General features: G+C 37.4%; 1 protein-coding gene across 3 annotated transcripts in view; it reads left to right on the forward strand.

The window, feature by feature from the left end:
• The window catches only part of LMTK3 (lemur tyrosine kinase 3), a 54928-nt gene that overhangs the window by 27997 nt on the left and 9999 nt on the right, over nt 1-16932 (forward strand). For 2 of the 3 annotated variants that reach the window (XM_072425797.1, XM_072425798.1), the window contains exons 7-13: nt 2767-2854; nt 5627-5775; nt 6951-7035; nt 8022-8143; nt 9984-10133; nt 11699-14736; nt 15620-15978. In XM_072425797.1, coding sequence (XP_072281898.1) covers nt 2767-2854; nt 5627-5775; nt 6951-7035; nt 8022-8143; nt 9984-10133; nt 11699-14736; nt 15620-15978 — 3991 coding nt within the window. The remainder of the gene's footprint in view (nt 1-2766; nt 2855-5626; nt 5776-6950; nt 7036-8021; nt 8144-9983; nt 10134-11698; nt 14737-15619; nt 15979-16932) is intronic. The other variant, XM_072425799.1, reaches the window with a different exon arrangement.

Raw genomic sequence — 16932 nt, forward strand, 5'->3', positions numbered from 1 at the left:
GAACAGACTACTTTCTGCATAGTAAAACTAAATAGATGACCCAGCACCTTACATTTTCAATCTGCATTTTCTTTATTTTCCCACTAAAATATTATATGGTTATGAAGTATGCTTAGTCTTATGAACTTACCAACCATCTGCCTTTGTAGGTGAAGGGGAGTAGCCTTTCATGATTTCATGAAGAGTTAACCATCTCACAAGACAAAAAAAAGATTGTGTAGATCCTAAATATAGGCAAGTTTGAAATGTAGTTCCCCCCACCTACGTACTGGCACAATCCTTACATGTACAGCAAAATAGTGGTGTTGCTTCCTGGCTCAGTCACAAAGAAAAGAAAAGGGGACTGTGCACCATTCCAGCAGATTATAGCACATTACTGTCACCCTAATTAGTAGTGAGAAGCCAAGCTCTAGTCCATTGGCTGTAATGGAGGAACCAATAATAGTGCCAACATCAAACATAATACAAAACGTAACCAATTATTAACTTCTCAATTTCAGAGATGCCCCGTGTGTGTTTCATTCTGAATGTTTTATTAGAGACTATTTAGCCCTCATTGCACTTATTTTAGACTATAGGCCAATAAATCCTTACTGTTGAAAAGTAGACAGTGGGGGCTGTTGAATAGTTTGGTAAAATACAATTGAAAGGCAAATATCCAAAAAGTCCACAAAAAAGCTATGTAATGTTAGCCCCAATAGGAAATTTAAGTCAAGGGCATTCTTTCTGCATGGTCTTAAAATATGTAAATAAAACATAGGCAAAAAGTAGTTTTATTGTCAAGATTACTGTTTTATAAGTTATTTACTTTTTTATTTCTCCTTGGCATGTAGTATATTATTGTGCAATTCGAACCTATTTCAGCAAATAACATGAAGTAGAATGTATAGCCTTGATTAAGGGCTTGTGTCCTCCATCAACTGCTCTAAATGTTTTGTGTTCACTTATACAGGTAGACAAAGTGATAGATGATGGGGATACTTTAACAGTAAATTATTCTAAAACCTTCAAAAATGTAGTTGTGCCAAATTAAGGTCCATTGGTGTTCTCATAAAATCATATTCAATCCGTGCAAAAACTAAAACACTAATCAGCGGTGTTCTAACCCATAATGGAAGAGTGACCTAGATATTTTCTTGGCAGACTTGTTTTACTCAGGAGGAGATAGAAATGTTGAAAGAATAGGAAAAATATTATTAACTTTATGTAATAATGGGAATTGTTTGATTTGCAACTTACAACTGCATTTGCTAACCTTTTCTGTGACACAGAATAATACTATACCAGTTTTTTTTTATTAAGGAATTGCAAAGAATAGCAACTAATCAGTAATAACTTTACTTAAATTTGATTTATTTGGATTCATCATTTTGGGCATAATACATTACTGGATACGCCTGCAAATGTAAATCATATAAATAAAGCACACAAGTGTATTGACATCTGTGGGTCAAGTAGTGCCATTGTTCTGTACCATGGTTAGCAGATTACTTTAGTGGTAATCACTAATGAATTTTAGTTTGTACCAGAAAAACTATTTTGTATTTCGTATGTTGTTTTGTGTTATGGGTTTATGTGGGTTTTCACTTTGTACTCTAGTTATACAGTCAAAAACATACCAGTAAGATAATTGCCCTGGGGCTTTCCACCCAGCAACAGACAGAAAGAAATCATACAAGAACAGTGTATAGAAACAGTGAAACGAAACAAATAGAACATATCAGTTCAAACCAGTGTCTCTCAACCAGGGTTCTGTGAAACCAGAAGTTGCTAGGGGTTCCTTGACCAATGTGCAATTTAGATCCCAGGTCAGTTTAACTTAACTGAAACCAACAGCTTTTTGGCTATCTGTAAGAGTATAAGCCAAGAAATATTTTCATATTGTTTTATGTTATATCGTGTATCAGTGTGAGGAAGAAAAGAAGAGGAGGGAGGGAAAGCCAGGCTTTTGAAGGGCAACCAGAGGTAAATTTAAAAACACAAAATTTTATTGTTCCAACAACATAATTTACATTATTAAGAGCTGTGTCTCTATAAATGAATCCTCAAAAAATAGCAATATCGTTTAGTATCATTCTAGGTTAGCGATGGTGGTAAGGTGTCCCAACCCGACGCGTTTTGCCCTTACCGGGCTTCCTTAGGGGTAAGGGGAGACTTAGTATTATTGCTGGGGCTTTTTGCCGCATTAAGAGCCTTGTGATACCGAATTGCTACTTGTAAGTGATTTGATAGTGAGACCGATATCAATTTGGACATACTGCTGGTGTTTCCACATGTCCAAGTGGAGTGAACAGTGTGATAGAAGCTTGAAATGTTTATTCCAGGACCTTCATATGTACAATGGTTATGACATCTCTGTCTGTCTTAGTAGAAGTAAATGACAGTGATTCAGCAGGGGAAGATAAAGTGTTGTCTTCTCGTATGGAGTATTTTAGTTGTGTTTTGTGGGTGAGCTGCAGGCAGCCGTCCAAAAGGGGGGCGAAACTAGTGGTTATATGTTAGCCTAGGATTCATTTATAGAGACACAGCTCTTAATCTTTTAAATTATGTTGTTGGTACAATAAATTTTTGTGTTTTTTTATTGAACTCTGGTTGCCCTTCAAAAGCCTGGCTTTCCCTCCCTCCTCTTCCTCCCTTAGATACACGATATGTAATCACAGGCTGGGCAAATAGGAGTCCACTGGGTCTTTTTTTTCACGTGGAACAAACTAACAAACTAGTGTTTTATGTTATACACAGAAACTTTTATATGTTAATGTTTTTCAGAAGCCTTCAACATCCAAACATCCTACAATGTCTGGGGCTGTGCACAGAGACCATACCTTTCCTCCTTATAATGGAGTTCTGCCAGCTGGTAAGTCCAAAGAATAGATACATTCTAATTGCTTGGAAAGTTAGTGACATTTTGGAAGTCACACTCTGCAATCTTCATATTCACTTTGCTTCAATTAAAAATGTAATAACACCTAATGCTGTACCTCAACCTGTGCATATCAATAATTGACCTAGACCAAAGAGCCAATACCACATTGAGCCAAGAGGCACTTCCATCTTTCACTAAGCCAGAAATCTGAATAACAGTATATGCACTGCATATTCTATATGGGCAAAAATGAACACACTGCCTTTCGTAAGAATATGTCTTCTCCTTTACAGAGAAAGGGGTACACATGTGCAATACTTGGTGTTGTCCAGGGCACCCAAGGATTTGGGCTCTGTAGTGTGAGCTACTACCTGTAAAGGGAGGGCCAGGGGTGAGTTAGGGTCATTATATCTGGAGCTATTACTGACTTTGTCCTTGCTAGGTATATGTACTCAATTTGTCCAGTTAACCACCATCACTGAAAAAATGTAATGAGAAATCCAAACTTTTACAACTGTTGCAGAAAATTTACACAATTAGAAATTTGCCATTGATTGACACTCACTCCAACACCTTCCTATTTTATTCCAAAATTAAAAAGAATTATTTTGGCAACATGTAAACTTTAACTATCGCTTGATTATTTCTCTCCTTCTGCCCTTCTTGGTAAAATGATAAATACCACTATTTTAAAGTACCTGATGTGTTTAAGCTGTGTCAAAAAAGCAAGCGGGGAGCAGGGTAATTAGCATTGCCTTTAGACTCCCTGCAGGTGATCCCCCTCCTCATTACTGACTTACCAAGGCTTTTTCTTAACTGTGGGCCTGATTTGTTCTCCAAGACTGAAGTAGATAAACTATCATAGAAGAACCTGGGTGATCCAGCAAACCTGAGATAGTTTTCTTAAAAATCATTTGCTCTTAGTTGGCAAATATTTTCAATCCTTGACCAGATACAGTCCAGGTTTGCCAATCACCCAGGTTCATTCTCGATAGTCTATGTTCTCCAGCCTTGGAGAGCTTTAATAATTCAGGCCCTGTTTTTCTGTGTGGATGGCAATCTTGTTAGAGCTTTATGCTTTCTTATATAGAGCTGCTTCTCCCTTTTTCTGATAACTGTTAATTGGAAGAATAATGGAGGAGTATAGAAGAGACAGCAGGAGAGGTGAATAAAGCACATATTCACAGCAATAAGTAAAGTAGAAGAGATCCGTGAACTGTCTGAAACAAATTTTTAAATCAGAAAGTTTACAGAAGAACAGCAAGCAGCAAAATCATACTTTGTGACGTGAGCATAGTTGTTCTCCATTGGACAGAAACACCTTCTTACTGAGTTCAGGTTCATATAGTATGTGTGAATTCTGTTTGGAATCACTGAAGTCCTTGTATTCAGTAATTTAGTGTGTATATTTACAGGTAGTCCCTGGACATCCGACATACGCCTCCTAGATAGGAATGGGGCTTCCCTGCTTGCTGTGTGCAGAACAGAGGCTTGGAGGGGGAGGTTTTTATGACTTGCAGAAGAAATCTTTTGCTAAACACAGCTGAGGTTGTGGGTGATCTTGGGGAGGGTGAGGTCTTTCTGCAGCCTCTTGTAACTCTTTAATTACCAAGACAAAACTCAGCAGTTGTTTCTTTTTGCATATCAAAGCACAGCTTGCTCCAGAAGTTAATGAATGTCTAGGCTCCATAAATATTTTTTTTGTTCGCTTTGTTTGTAATTAACTCACAGTGAGGATTTTATGCAGTAACTGACACCATGCTGCCTAATAATATGTTGAGACAAACATCTGTCCTAATTCCATTTATTAAAATAATGTACCTGTTCTGACTTACATACAAATTCAACTTAAGAACAAACCTACAGTCCCTATCTTGTATGTAACCCGGGGACCACCTGTATATGAATATATTTATCTTTAAAAGATGTATTAGTGCCTGATAGAACAGATATAACTTATTCCCCAGCCTTTATATACAAATAATTGCATTCTCCAAAGTGTAGGCATGATCTTCTTTGTTTCTTATGATTGTCCATTTGTAAACCCAGACAGTTACATCTAATCTCAATCGAAGAGATAAATGAACATATAGTAAATTTATAGATGAAAACTGTTTTTATTTGTATTTGTATTTAATTTGTAATTCTGTTTAACCAGTCTTTTGATTCAGGAAACCATGGTTTAGCTGTAGATTTCACTGCTGTTATGAAATACAGCCTGTTTGATGACACGTCCCAATGACTGGACAAGGAGGTAACAGCAGAACAGTGATGAGGTCATTCCTATGTCGTCTTCCTGTGACCTTCATCACTGCACAGAAACCATTGTTCATCTTTTTTCAGGATTCAGCATCTACAGCCACATGATAGACCGAGCTGGGATGATGTAACTCCCAGACATGCTAAGAAAGGTCACTGAACTGTGCATGCATGGCTCGGTGTACATTTATTAGAATATTTGCCAGCAGACAAGAGGGCAGCAATTATTGCTTAAGTGACATGCTTAGTGTATGATGGAGAAAAAGACTACATGCCAGCAATTTTTATTTTAAAGCTTAGTTCTGTTTCAAGAAACATTGCTATTTTGTCTAATTTGCTTGCTCTTAACCCAATTACAGGAATTACAGGAACCTTTTACATGCAAGTTCTGTTCATGTTTGCTGGCCTCTGATGACATAAATCAGTGCCCAGCTAAGATTTTGTGAACTTTTTTCCTTGCTACTACGCATTTCCAAATTAGTGACCTTCTTTTCCTCAATACAGGGGGATCTGAAACGGTATCTAAGGGCCCAGCGGAAGGCAGATGGCATGACACCAGATCTTTTGACCTGTGATCTTACAACCTTACAGAGAATGGCCTACGAAATTTCACTTGGACTCATGCACCTTCATAAAAATAATTATATCCACAGGTATACCACTTAATTTTTTTCCATACCAAGCACACATTATTTAGCGTTTTACCATTGTGTTTACTGGTATACCCTTTGTGTATTTTTGCTTTTTAGAATAAATGGTATGTGTCACAAGATAAATATTTTATCAAAATGGGTGGAAAGGTGAAACGCTCAAAACCTTTGACAAATTAAAAATTAAATATTATTATAAGAATCGCTGTACATAAAAAAAGCAGAAATTATGAGGTTATAAAGTATTTATCCATGTAAGGCCTCAAGGAGTATGGAATGTTCTTATAACACATCCTTAGAACTCCTTGAAATGTACAAGAGAGCCCAAAGTAGGTAAAAAAAACCTACTTGGATGGGAGTTTATCTTTTATGAACTTTGAAAGGTAATGCAGATCTCCAAAAACTATGCAGTTACTTTTAGAAGAGTCCCACTGATGATAGGGTCTGACAGCTCTTGTGCCAAAATTAGGATACTATTGCTGGTTGGTAACAGGTTTTTTATCTAAATAAATTCTATCTAAGGTGGAGGGAGTGCAGTACAGACAGTGCAGCCAATAGGGACACAGTTCAGTGACTTATGACAGTTCCACCAATAGGGGAAGGCCTAGTAAAAAGTAGTGCGCGGTAATAACATACTGGTAGTTCGATGATCGAACAACTGTGCATACGATAGAACAGACTGTGCCAATTTTTTAAAAAAATGAAGTCACATGATCGATTGCCCTTTTACCACCTTCACCCTTTTTCAAATTAAAAACTATCCAGTTTTCATTTTAAAAGGAGAACCAATCTTAAGAGGCACAGTAAAAATCTAAATAATGCACGCATCATATCCAATATAACTGATTCTGAATGTTATCTGATTGTAAAATATATAGCCTTGCCCCAACAGTTTCACTGACTACTTTCCTGAGTGTTCCCAGACCACATGGGTGATGGCAGTACATCTATAAAAAATATAATCACCCTGTAAGAACAATCCTTTGCAGGCATAAGTCTAGCAGTATGATATTTGCACCTTGTGTTCTGCAAAGTTATATGTTGCTTTAACGCTGAAGATCCTCCTTTATGGGAATATTCTGTTCCAGTTTTTCTATTCTGGTAGGCACATTCTATTTTTGTCTGCAGGTGCAAATCATAGTACTTTTAACTTAATGATCCTTTTGATGTATTTGCAGTGATCTTGCCCTAAGAAACTGCCTTCTTACCTCTGATCTGACTGTCCGAATAGGAGACTATGGTATTTCTCACAATAATTACAAGGTATGTGATACCAGAGGACTGTATTTATTTCAGTAAAGTGGTTTAATTTCCCTTTCCTCCATTAGTCATCAGCATGAGATCCAAGACTAGTGGCTGCTCCAATGGTAGTAGCTGGTAGTAAACATGCAACAATATAGCCTAGTGACCATTACTGCCAAATCAGTCATTGTTCTAGCTGGAGACATTATTTGGATAGGTTTACCATCTCATTTAAATTGATTGTGGGGAAAAATAGAGTGAATATAACTTTGGTGATAGAAAGAGGGTAGAAGAAAATTGTAAGAAAAGGTAGTGGGAGCGAACCATGAATATTAATAGGGAATGGGATGGAGGAGTGGCTGGTCATCATGGACCTGGAGGAGATGGAAAGACAAGTGGACCATGGGGGCATAGAAAGCATCATAGGAAGGGACTGAACAAGAGAGAGCACTGAGAGTTGGCCATGGAACATTGGCATGGCAATCACATGGTTACTTTGCAAATGAGGCAGATCTACGGGACATAATACTTCTGTGGTGACAGCCCTCTTGCCACCATGGTAATGAAAATATATGAGGATGGAAGGATCATTGCAAAGAAAAGATCAATGTCCCATTGCAACTGCAATCTTCATTTTTTCAAAATTTCACTGTTTCTTTAAATATAGATTATCTTTTTATATGAAATTTTGATTGTATACTACCATTTGCTTGATTTTAGATTATGACTAGCTCCGAAGAGATATGTTTAGCTTAGTATGTTTAACTGCATACATACTTTCTCCCTTCTCCTATTTTTAATGGACTCTCCCACCAACTGAATCATGAGATAAGAGGAAATGAGTTTTAGTGCAATGTGCAAGAAGCAAGGGCATCCACTACTTTGCTTCTTCACAATGCTTTTCTTTTTAGAGTTGACATGTTCAACCTTGGATTTAGTTTGGCTTTAATATATGCAATATGGCTATTTGAACATTTTTAATTTTAATTTAATTTTGGTATATATAGGAGGATTACTACATCACTCCTGATCGACTATGGATCCCATTACGCTGGGTGGCTCCGGAACTTTTAGATGAAGTTCATGGGAATTTAGTTGTGGTAGACCAAAGCAAGGAAAGCAATGTCTGGTGAGCATCCTCTTCATTATCACCTTTATTCTGTACTAGATTTGTTTTCTTGTGTTTCTCCAGAGGCAGCTGATCTGTTTATTTTTATACAAGCAGTCTACACAGATGTAATGCATTATTTAAAACATGGCACATCATACCGTGCATATTTATTATTTTCTCTGGCCTAGAACTGTCGTGCTTTCTGAAATAGCAGACAGTGGAAAATAATAACCGTGACTCAGATTTGAACATGCAGATCTGCTGATTACACATTTTAATGGATGATTTTTCTTTTTGTGTTGAATATATGTTGTATCAGAAGGTTAAGACTCTTATATATCATTTCATGTAGCGCTCAACAAAATATATAATTTGCAATTGGACCTGTTGATACCAGTAGGTTAGATTTGCTGTAAATGTATCTTTATTTCTAATCAATATACAGTATATGGGAAGGCAAAAAAACTTATCAAGTGTGATTCAGTTTGCTCAAATTCCTTTTTGATCCTCAAAAAATCATTAAATAACTCTTCAGATCAGCATTCTGCACTGTTCTTCCTTTAAACATTTGTAGCCATTTATAATTTGTACATTAAAAAATCAGCCCTTTTTGATGCAATCTAGTAGGTAATTTGAACCAGTTCTCAAAATTTCACATATTAGAGCAGTTACAGTTAACAACTCTATTCACATAACACCTCTTTCCCTCTGGTTTCAAATTGAACATGGGATCCTAGGGGTGAATACATAATAACAATATTGGTCCTTTGTCCATTTTATTGCAATCTTTCAAGTTCTATACCTTGTTGATGAACTGGTGACCAAATTGTACTCCAATTTTTGGGTGGCAAGATTAAGTTTTTGTTTTTTTAATACAAAATTATAAATCACTTCTAGAAACTTGATATTGCCATTTCATGATGCTATTAGGTATATGATCTACAGAACAACAGGTCCCATTCACACTCTCATGTTACCAACCATGATACCATGATGGTACAGTGTGATGAGGCAATGCAGTGAAAATAATTTTTAATGACATCCCAATGCATCATCTGAGTGCACATGCATTGCACCACAATACAATGCATATATACAAACCAATGTGTTTCATTAGGGAGCCTATTTAAATGAATTGACTGTCCCAACATAAAGTACGGTAACGTGTAAAGTGCACCACAGTAGATTCGGCAGGTGTGAATCAGCCCTAAAAGGTGAACCTGGTGACCTCCTATAGTTGCTATGTGCACTTCCAAGGTCACAATGTGCAAAAGTTTGTTGTTGACATCTTAGCAAGGAAAGCTACTATAACAGGACCAAGGAAACAATTTAAAAAAAAATAAAATGATTAGGGAGACCATAGTGAGGAAGTGAAGCAAAATATTTAAAGAGCAACCCAAGGAGTTTACTGATGCTATATAATCTTCCCGACTGTCTTGATCATTGTGGTACATTACTACATACATATTACTGAATGCCTGTTAGTTTGTTGTACCTATTGCAATAAAGTGCCTCGCTTCACACACATTAACAAGCAAAGTTACAGGAAGTGTTCCAGTTCCATTCATTTTAAATGGTACTCTATTACATTCTGGTAGCTCATCTCAATGCACTTACATTTCAGTGCCAACATACTTGCAAAAGCCAGTCTGAATCACTACAATCCTGATTTAAATGGACAGGTATACATGGATAAGGCTAATGTAGATCATTGTTTTTCAAATGGATTGCTTTATATGTTGAATCATTTAATTCACTTGTATACATTGACACATTCCTAGAGAAGAATCAACTGTAAAGCCTTGGCTGCAGTGGTTGTCCATATTGCTTCACTATATTGCTTTTTGCTCTTTTAAAGGTCTCTAGGAGTTACAATGTGGGAACTCTTTGAATTCGGAAGTCAGCCATATCGTCACCTATCAGATGAGGAAGTGCTGACATTTGTAATCAAGGAACAGCAAATGAAACTGGCCAAGCCTCGCCTTAAGTTACCCCACTCAGATTACTGGTAAGATCATGTCTAAACCAATAAAAAAAAATGTAAATACTGGACAAGCTTCTAGCATTTATACATTACAAGTTTCTAGTAATTTGGCATCAGGCAGGTCCTTATTGCAGAAGGGAGCAGGTGATGTCTGTTCTGCAGTAAGTATCCACGCCTCATTACCTCCTATCTGTCAAAATGTTTTAAGCTTGGCATCACAGTGCTTCCCTTGTGGGTGCCGGGACTTAATGAACTCCTGCACATGCACCATCCAATCACGATGACTGACGTTTGGGATGCAGAAGGAAAGAAAAGAGAAGATGGTGGCACCCATGATGAATGGGGACAGGTGAGTATCCCCAGGGTGTAGTTCCGAGTTTGTTTAAAGCCATTGGCATACTCACAAGATTTTATTTCTGAATTTATATGCAGTGCTAGAATTAATTCTGTGTCTACAGACATTTTTGTGTGTCAGTATGGTAGTGAATGTGTCTATGGACTGGTGGAGTCACTAAAATACCAAATGCGCTTCTATGGAAATGTTTCTAGTTGTGTCAGTATATTACTGATTGCGCTTCCGCAATATATTTATAATGGCTTTATTACAATATTGTTTGTATGTCTGCAGAGGTGTGTGGTTGTAGCAGTACATTAAAAAGGTTATGACATGTTGCTGGTTTTGATTATTGTAGTTTTAATTTATTTCAACATCTGTAGATATGATCATGATCTTGCTGTTTTGTAATATCGTAAATCTTGGTTAATTAATTTTGGTGCTATATTTTTGTGAGTGTTTGTGAAAGGTGGGTAGGGAGCACCACAACGTGAAAAATAATAAAGATGATGTAGTATTAAAATATAGCTGAAGGCTAAACTTTTTAATATTTAGTGATTTACTTTAGGTTTTGTGACCAAACAAACTTTTATTGAACAACTTACAATATTATCCTTTTTTTGCTCTTTTACAAATTATTATAAAATGATGTATAAAAAAATTTGTTGTGCTGCGTCTTATGGTTTACATGTTCTAAATTGGTAATGTATATATTTATATATATATATATATTTGTAAAAGGACTCCAGGGTGGAGTTTCTGGTCAGGGACTTTCTGAGAACAGGCTGTGTTTTGCAGAATGTCCAGGAAAGTTGGGTTGGCGACCTTTGGTTGCCATTTAATTTAATTATTACAGGGCCCCGGACTCTAGGATAGAAGGGCAGGATCTGAGTGGACCTTCTTATCCCACTGCAGTACAGACCAGGTATTCAGACTGGCCTATGGGTATGCCTGGGGCAGGGTGTGTCTCAATCTGGGAAGTAGGGCTGAAAACAGCAACATCTGGTAACTCTCTGTTTTGGATGAAAGACTGATACTACAAACCTTTGCTACCTGTGAGCACCAGGTGTCCTGCTGGTGTAGCCACTTGGGCAGCAGGACTTTGTTGAATTCCTGACCTAATAGGACTTCTTGCTAAATTAGGCTGTTTTGATTTATGCCTGAGCAACAATAAATGGAATTTATTGAAGTTTTACAGTGTCCGAAGATGTGCTAATCCCCCCAACTTCATATTATGTTTCTGTTATCTGTTTAGGTATGAAGTCATGCAGTCCTGCTGGCTATCTGTTGAACAAAGACCTACAGTAGAGGAACTTCATCTACAGCTTACATATTTGCTTAACGAATGCTCCAATCAAACAGAGGAGAGCTTTGAGTGGCGCTGGAATGCCCTAAAGCCAAGCAAATCTTCAGTGGGCCCTTTGCGTCATTCCGATGAGATTTCTGCATTTCCATTACTGGATAACTTTAGTGGTGGGGATGGTTTTCATGCAGATATGGATGACATATTGACTGTAACAGAAAGCAGCCGGGGACTTAATTTTGAATATATGTGGGAGAAAGCCAGATTAGGACGATGGAAGACAAATTCACAATGCCAAGATTACCCACCAAATAATGGGAGCTTGACTGTGCCTGCCAATCCTTTTTATGACTCTAGCCATCAACATTCACGTCAGAGCTTGGAAACTCCAAGCGTGGTTCCAGTTATCAGTGCTCGTAGTCCATCAGTAAGCAGTGAATACTATATTCGCTTAGAGGAACATGCAGACAGAGGGAGTGGTGTGGACTGTACTGTCTGTGCTCCTAGTCCAATCTATGAAAGAAAGTATGACATGCAGGAGCAAAGAACACTTCATCAGCGTTTGTCCCTTGGGAGTCCATCTTCCCCAATCGAACCACTCTTTTCTTCAGACTGGGATCCACTTGAAAGTGGTAGAACTAGTCCAGATGATCCTCCTGCTCATCTAATACTGCATGAAGTACCTAAACTCATAGATAGATGGACACCTAGTAACAATAACCCATTTATTACCGTAGGGAGAGACCTGCCTCGTTATGTAAACCCTTTTCGTGGCTCTGTTGAGAGGGACTTGTCAAGACAGGTACAGGAGACATCCTTAATGGAGCCATCTTTATCTGATGTATTTTCTTCTGATTCAATTCTGAATGTTTACAGAGACATTGAAGATCATAGAAGGAGCTGGGATTCAGATACTCTTGAAGAGAGGGGTGCTGGAGAGACCCTTGCTGGAGACCCAGAATCTCTTGCAGAGTTTTTGGATGATCGTGCTTCACCTTGGGATTGTGAGCCCTCATTAATGGAAGATCAGAGCACAGAAAGCAGCAGCAGCAGTACAGACAACAGCAGTCACCGTAACATGCCCTCTTGTCCTTTGTGTAGTAGAGGTGTGATGGGTAGTCTGCAGAGATGCTCTTGCGCTATGTTGCGGGGAGATGTGGTAATTGATTGGACCACACATGTTGCCATGCATCAGGACCACTATGGCTTGGATGATGATTCTTCTTTAAAAGTTGAGCAAGGTTCTTTATCTGAGTGTTCCATACCTGCTCGAACTTTTGGTGATGGAGATCTCTATGCTGGACCCTTTGGAGACAGTCTTTGTGCAGCAGAACACCAAGAATTTTATGACCCCTTAATGGGAGCAGCAGTAAAGAGCTATGATATTCAGGACTATCGCAGCCGTAGTCAATTAAAGACTTATGAATCCTTGCAAAAGAGCATACCCAACCACCCGCCTTCCCCTTTCATCGGGATTTCCAACTCAATGGCCAATTGCAGTGTAATTGTCCCTATTGAAATACCACCACTTTCCACACTTGCAGAAAGCATAGAAGAAGAGGAAACAATTGAGATTGCTCCAGATGTGCTAAAAAGGTTTCCAGTGAACCATAGTTCACTAACCACAGACAAGATACCACAGGACTCTAGGGCAACTTTAGATTCTGTTGACTCATTAGACATCCCTTCCAACACCAGCTCATCAGATGTATGTAGCCCATCATCTCATTTTTCATCTCCTGGGCAAAAGTTTGGAGACAGTGGCTATGATACAGAAATTACATTTTCACCTGAATTTATTTTTAAGGATGTTAAGGAGGAAGACCCAGGTCTTAAAGATTTGAAGTTACCCTTGACACCTATATCAGAATCAACTAGTGACCTAACCCTGACAGAGGATTTTTCTGAACCACAGGCTACTCCTATGGAGGAAGAATCATCTCTTAGAACTTTAAATCTTGCGACTCCTCACAGGGATTCAGCTTATTTTTCTGATTATGACAATGACACTGACAAACATGGCAGAATTACTTGTCAGCTTGATGGCAGTGATACAAATGGGATGTGTACAGAGGAAATATCCGTTGTTATATCAACAACAAATGAAAATCAGAATCACGAAGTTGAAAGCACAAAGAAAGCAAGTCCACACAAAGAACCTGTTCAGGACATAAATGATGAATGTTCCAAAGCTGAGAATAAAGAACAAAATCATCATAAGATAGAGTCTTTGGAAGATAATGGTAAAGAAACAGTAGAAGAAATTATGAGCTGCAATGGTGGAATAAATACAGTATCAGAGGAAGATACAAGTAGTGTTGTTTCTGAAAAATCCTCTGTTGATCAACAGGAAAAACATAAAGAACACTTTCTCATTATAGATCAGAAGAATTCAAATGATAACGTGCTCAAAAAACAGTCAGAAAGTGGCTTTGTAGTTCAGGTTTGTAAAGAACAGCTACTTGTCTCCCTTAGAGAAAATGTGACTAGAAATGTTTTATCTACCTTTGAATCGGGAACTGTAAATTCAGGTGTTTTAAAAGACCAAGCAGTTTTAAAGTTGTGGTCTATGGAGCCTAAAAAAAATCCAGTTATCCAAGAAAATTCAAACATTGAAGTCTTCAGTAAAGAGTCCTCTGAACTCAAATTTTCAACACAAGAGGAACCCAAATCTCCAACGGATGACCTTATTATGGATATAAATTCCACTCAAGAATTATCTACACCACAGCAGAATGAAAGTCGAGATGAACACGAAAACTTTGAGTCAGAAACACACAACGTAAAAGATGAATTAGTGGATAAAAAAGAAGATTGTACACCTGAATCCAGTGAAGAAATTGGTACATTGTCATTAAAACAAGAAATTGAAAACACTGAGAAGAATCCAGACAATCTTACTGGACAAAAAGATGGGCCAATGCAAGAACAATCAAAGCTCTTTTTAGATTTTGGATCAGTGACAAATCCTGGGAGTGAAGCTATAAAAGGTAAGATATTTATTTCTGAAAGGAAATAACTCAAATTTTCTCTTTAGTATGTTTATATGACAAACATTGTCTAGCGTGTCTAGAAGTTGTCTTAGAGTCAATTCTTTTATTATATCTTATTTTATTCTTAAATCAATTTATTTAAAATCATTCGAATATTATATTGTTCAGTGCTCTTAAATATTGAGTAAATTGTACTAAAAATGCTTGGTTCAACTTAATTAAAATACACAATATGCCATACTACCATTTGTACCCCATTACTCTGAATCTTTGTCTAGATACCGTATGTGTAAGGCAATTTTTATGTTGATTTGATTAGCTTTTTCATGGTTGTCAAAGATTAATTTGTTTCACTGGCCAACATACAGTGGTTAAAGACTATTGAAGGTTTGATTGCAACTTTTGGAATTTAGGGTGATATATAAGTTACTATATTTGGCATAGTTAGGGTAGGCCACTTACCATGTGTCTTAGTTTGAAAAAAGAATAACTACCAAAGCCATGAGTCTTTTCACAGACCAGAAGTTATATACATACTGCTGCCAATTTATCAACTATCTACGGTAATTTCTGAGTCAGTGGACAAAAAAAAACATGACCTATTTGGGCTGCTTGATGCCTGGAAATACTGTTGTAGCTTACTAGCAGCAAACTAACGTCTTCTTTTGCTTGTAGATCTGTCTAATAATTTGCACAATGAAAGAAGCAGGCCAATAAAACCCAGCAACCTTGATTTTGTCATGAGTTCCAGAATATATTCACAAATGTAGAGTGTTCAAACCTTTGGAGTATAAAGGACTGCATTTGGCCCCGAGTAATACTGGAACATTATCAAACCATTTACTGCAAAAAAAAAAATGTTTTTTTTTTCTTCTCACAGCAAAAGTTGCCAGGCTTTCCCTGTCTCTTCCACCACTGAACCTTCAAGCATTCCAAAGCTCCTCTGGGAGAAAATCTTTCTGGGACAGTGATGAAGAAAAAAGAGATTCACATTTCCCCAAGGAGTATGAGGATGAGGAGGACGATGGGTTTGGTCTTCAAGAGCCCCAGAGAACAGGTTCAGAGTCTGAAGGAGAGGTGACTGGGATTCCAATTGTAGTATTGGAGAGTGACGATAGCCGTAACCTACGTAGTCTTCTAAAATCACCAAAATCAGCTGACGAAGTGGATGATGACTTTGATCGCAAGAGGAAGATGGTGTCCTTCTTTGACGATGTTACTGTTTATCTTTTTGACCAGGTAAAAGATTTAAATGAGCATGTTGGAAAGGTTATTAAGTCTAGACAGTGTATCCTATTCCTTTATGTTACCTGGCCCTGACCTTTGCATCACTGTAAGTTATTAGATAAGCAGCTTAGGTTTATGGATTTTCTCTTCACTTCATGATGATATGCAAACTAGGGTATTCTCACAGCATGTTGACCTGATACTTAAATTAGCAATCTAGGATCACAGATGTAAAAATACTTTTCTTTTTCTAATTTTAGCTTGGACGTGGCATTAACCACTTCTGGAGGTGCCACACAAACCTGTAATACAGTACTTAATTCATTTTTAATGTTCTAAATAATTTCACTATGTGAACTGAAAGGCCAGTTTTTGGGTCCTGATTTACAACAAATAACAAAGAAAATATTTGTTTTACTTTCCAAAGCAGCATCAGTGCTGTCTAATGACATAGTTCTGAAAAGCTTCAAAAAGGTCATTAAATGTGCATTTATGAACATACCTGTGAGATTATTAATACATTTTGTGTTGTGATGTCATGGCAGCATCACCCACTGGTTGCACACAAAGTCCCCCTTGTAATTCATGGTTCACATACCATTTTGAATGCACCTGCATCTATCTTATTCATATTCACTCAGGGATACCTTTTCTGGCTGACAACTTAGAGAAAATGTTCCTTCACTTTTAAATGATTTCCTATGATTTCTTGTTATATCAGTGGGACAGAAAGAAGCAGAATTATTTTTCAGTTGTACATGGAAAAAAAACTCTAACATTCTTACCTTTTTACTATTAAAATAAATTACAGTGGTGTATAACTAATTGAACAGGGTGCACTATTTGCCCTACATGAACTAGAAGAACAGGTACAGAAAAAGCACAATATAGGTTTACAGAAATTGTTGCAAAGAAAAGGAAGGATCAAGATGTAGCTGTCTAGATGTAGCTGTCTTTGTTGATAGG

The sequence above is a fragment of the Pyxicephalus adspersus genome, chromosome 11 (assembly GCF_032062135.1).
Source record: "Pyxicephalus adspersus chromosome 11, UCB_Pads_2.0, whole genome shotgun sequence".
Classification (NCBI taxonomy): domain Eukaryota; kingdom Metazoa; phylum Chordata; class Amphibia; order Anura; family Pyxicephalidae; genus Pyxicephalus; species Pyxicephalus adspersus.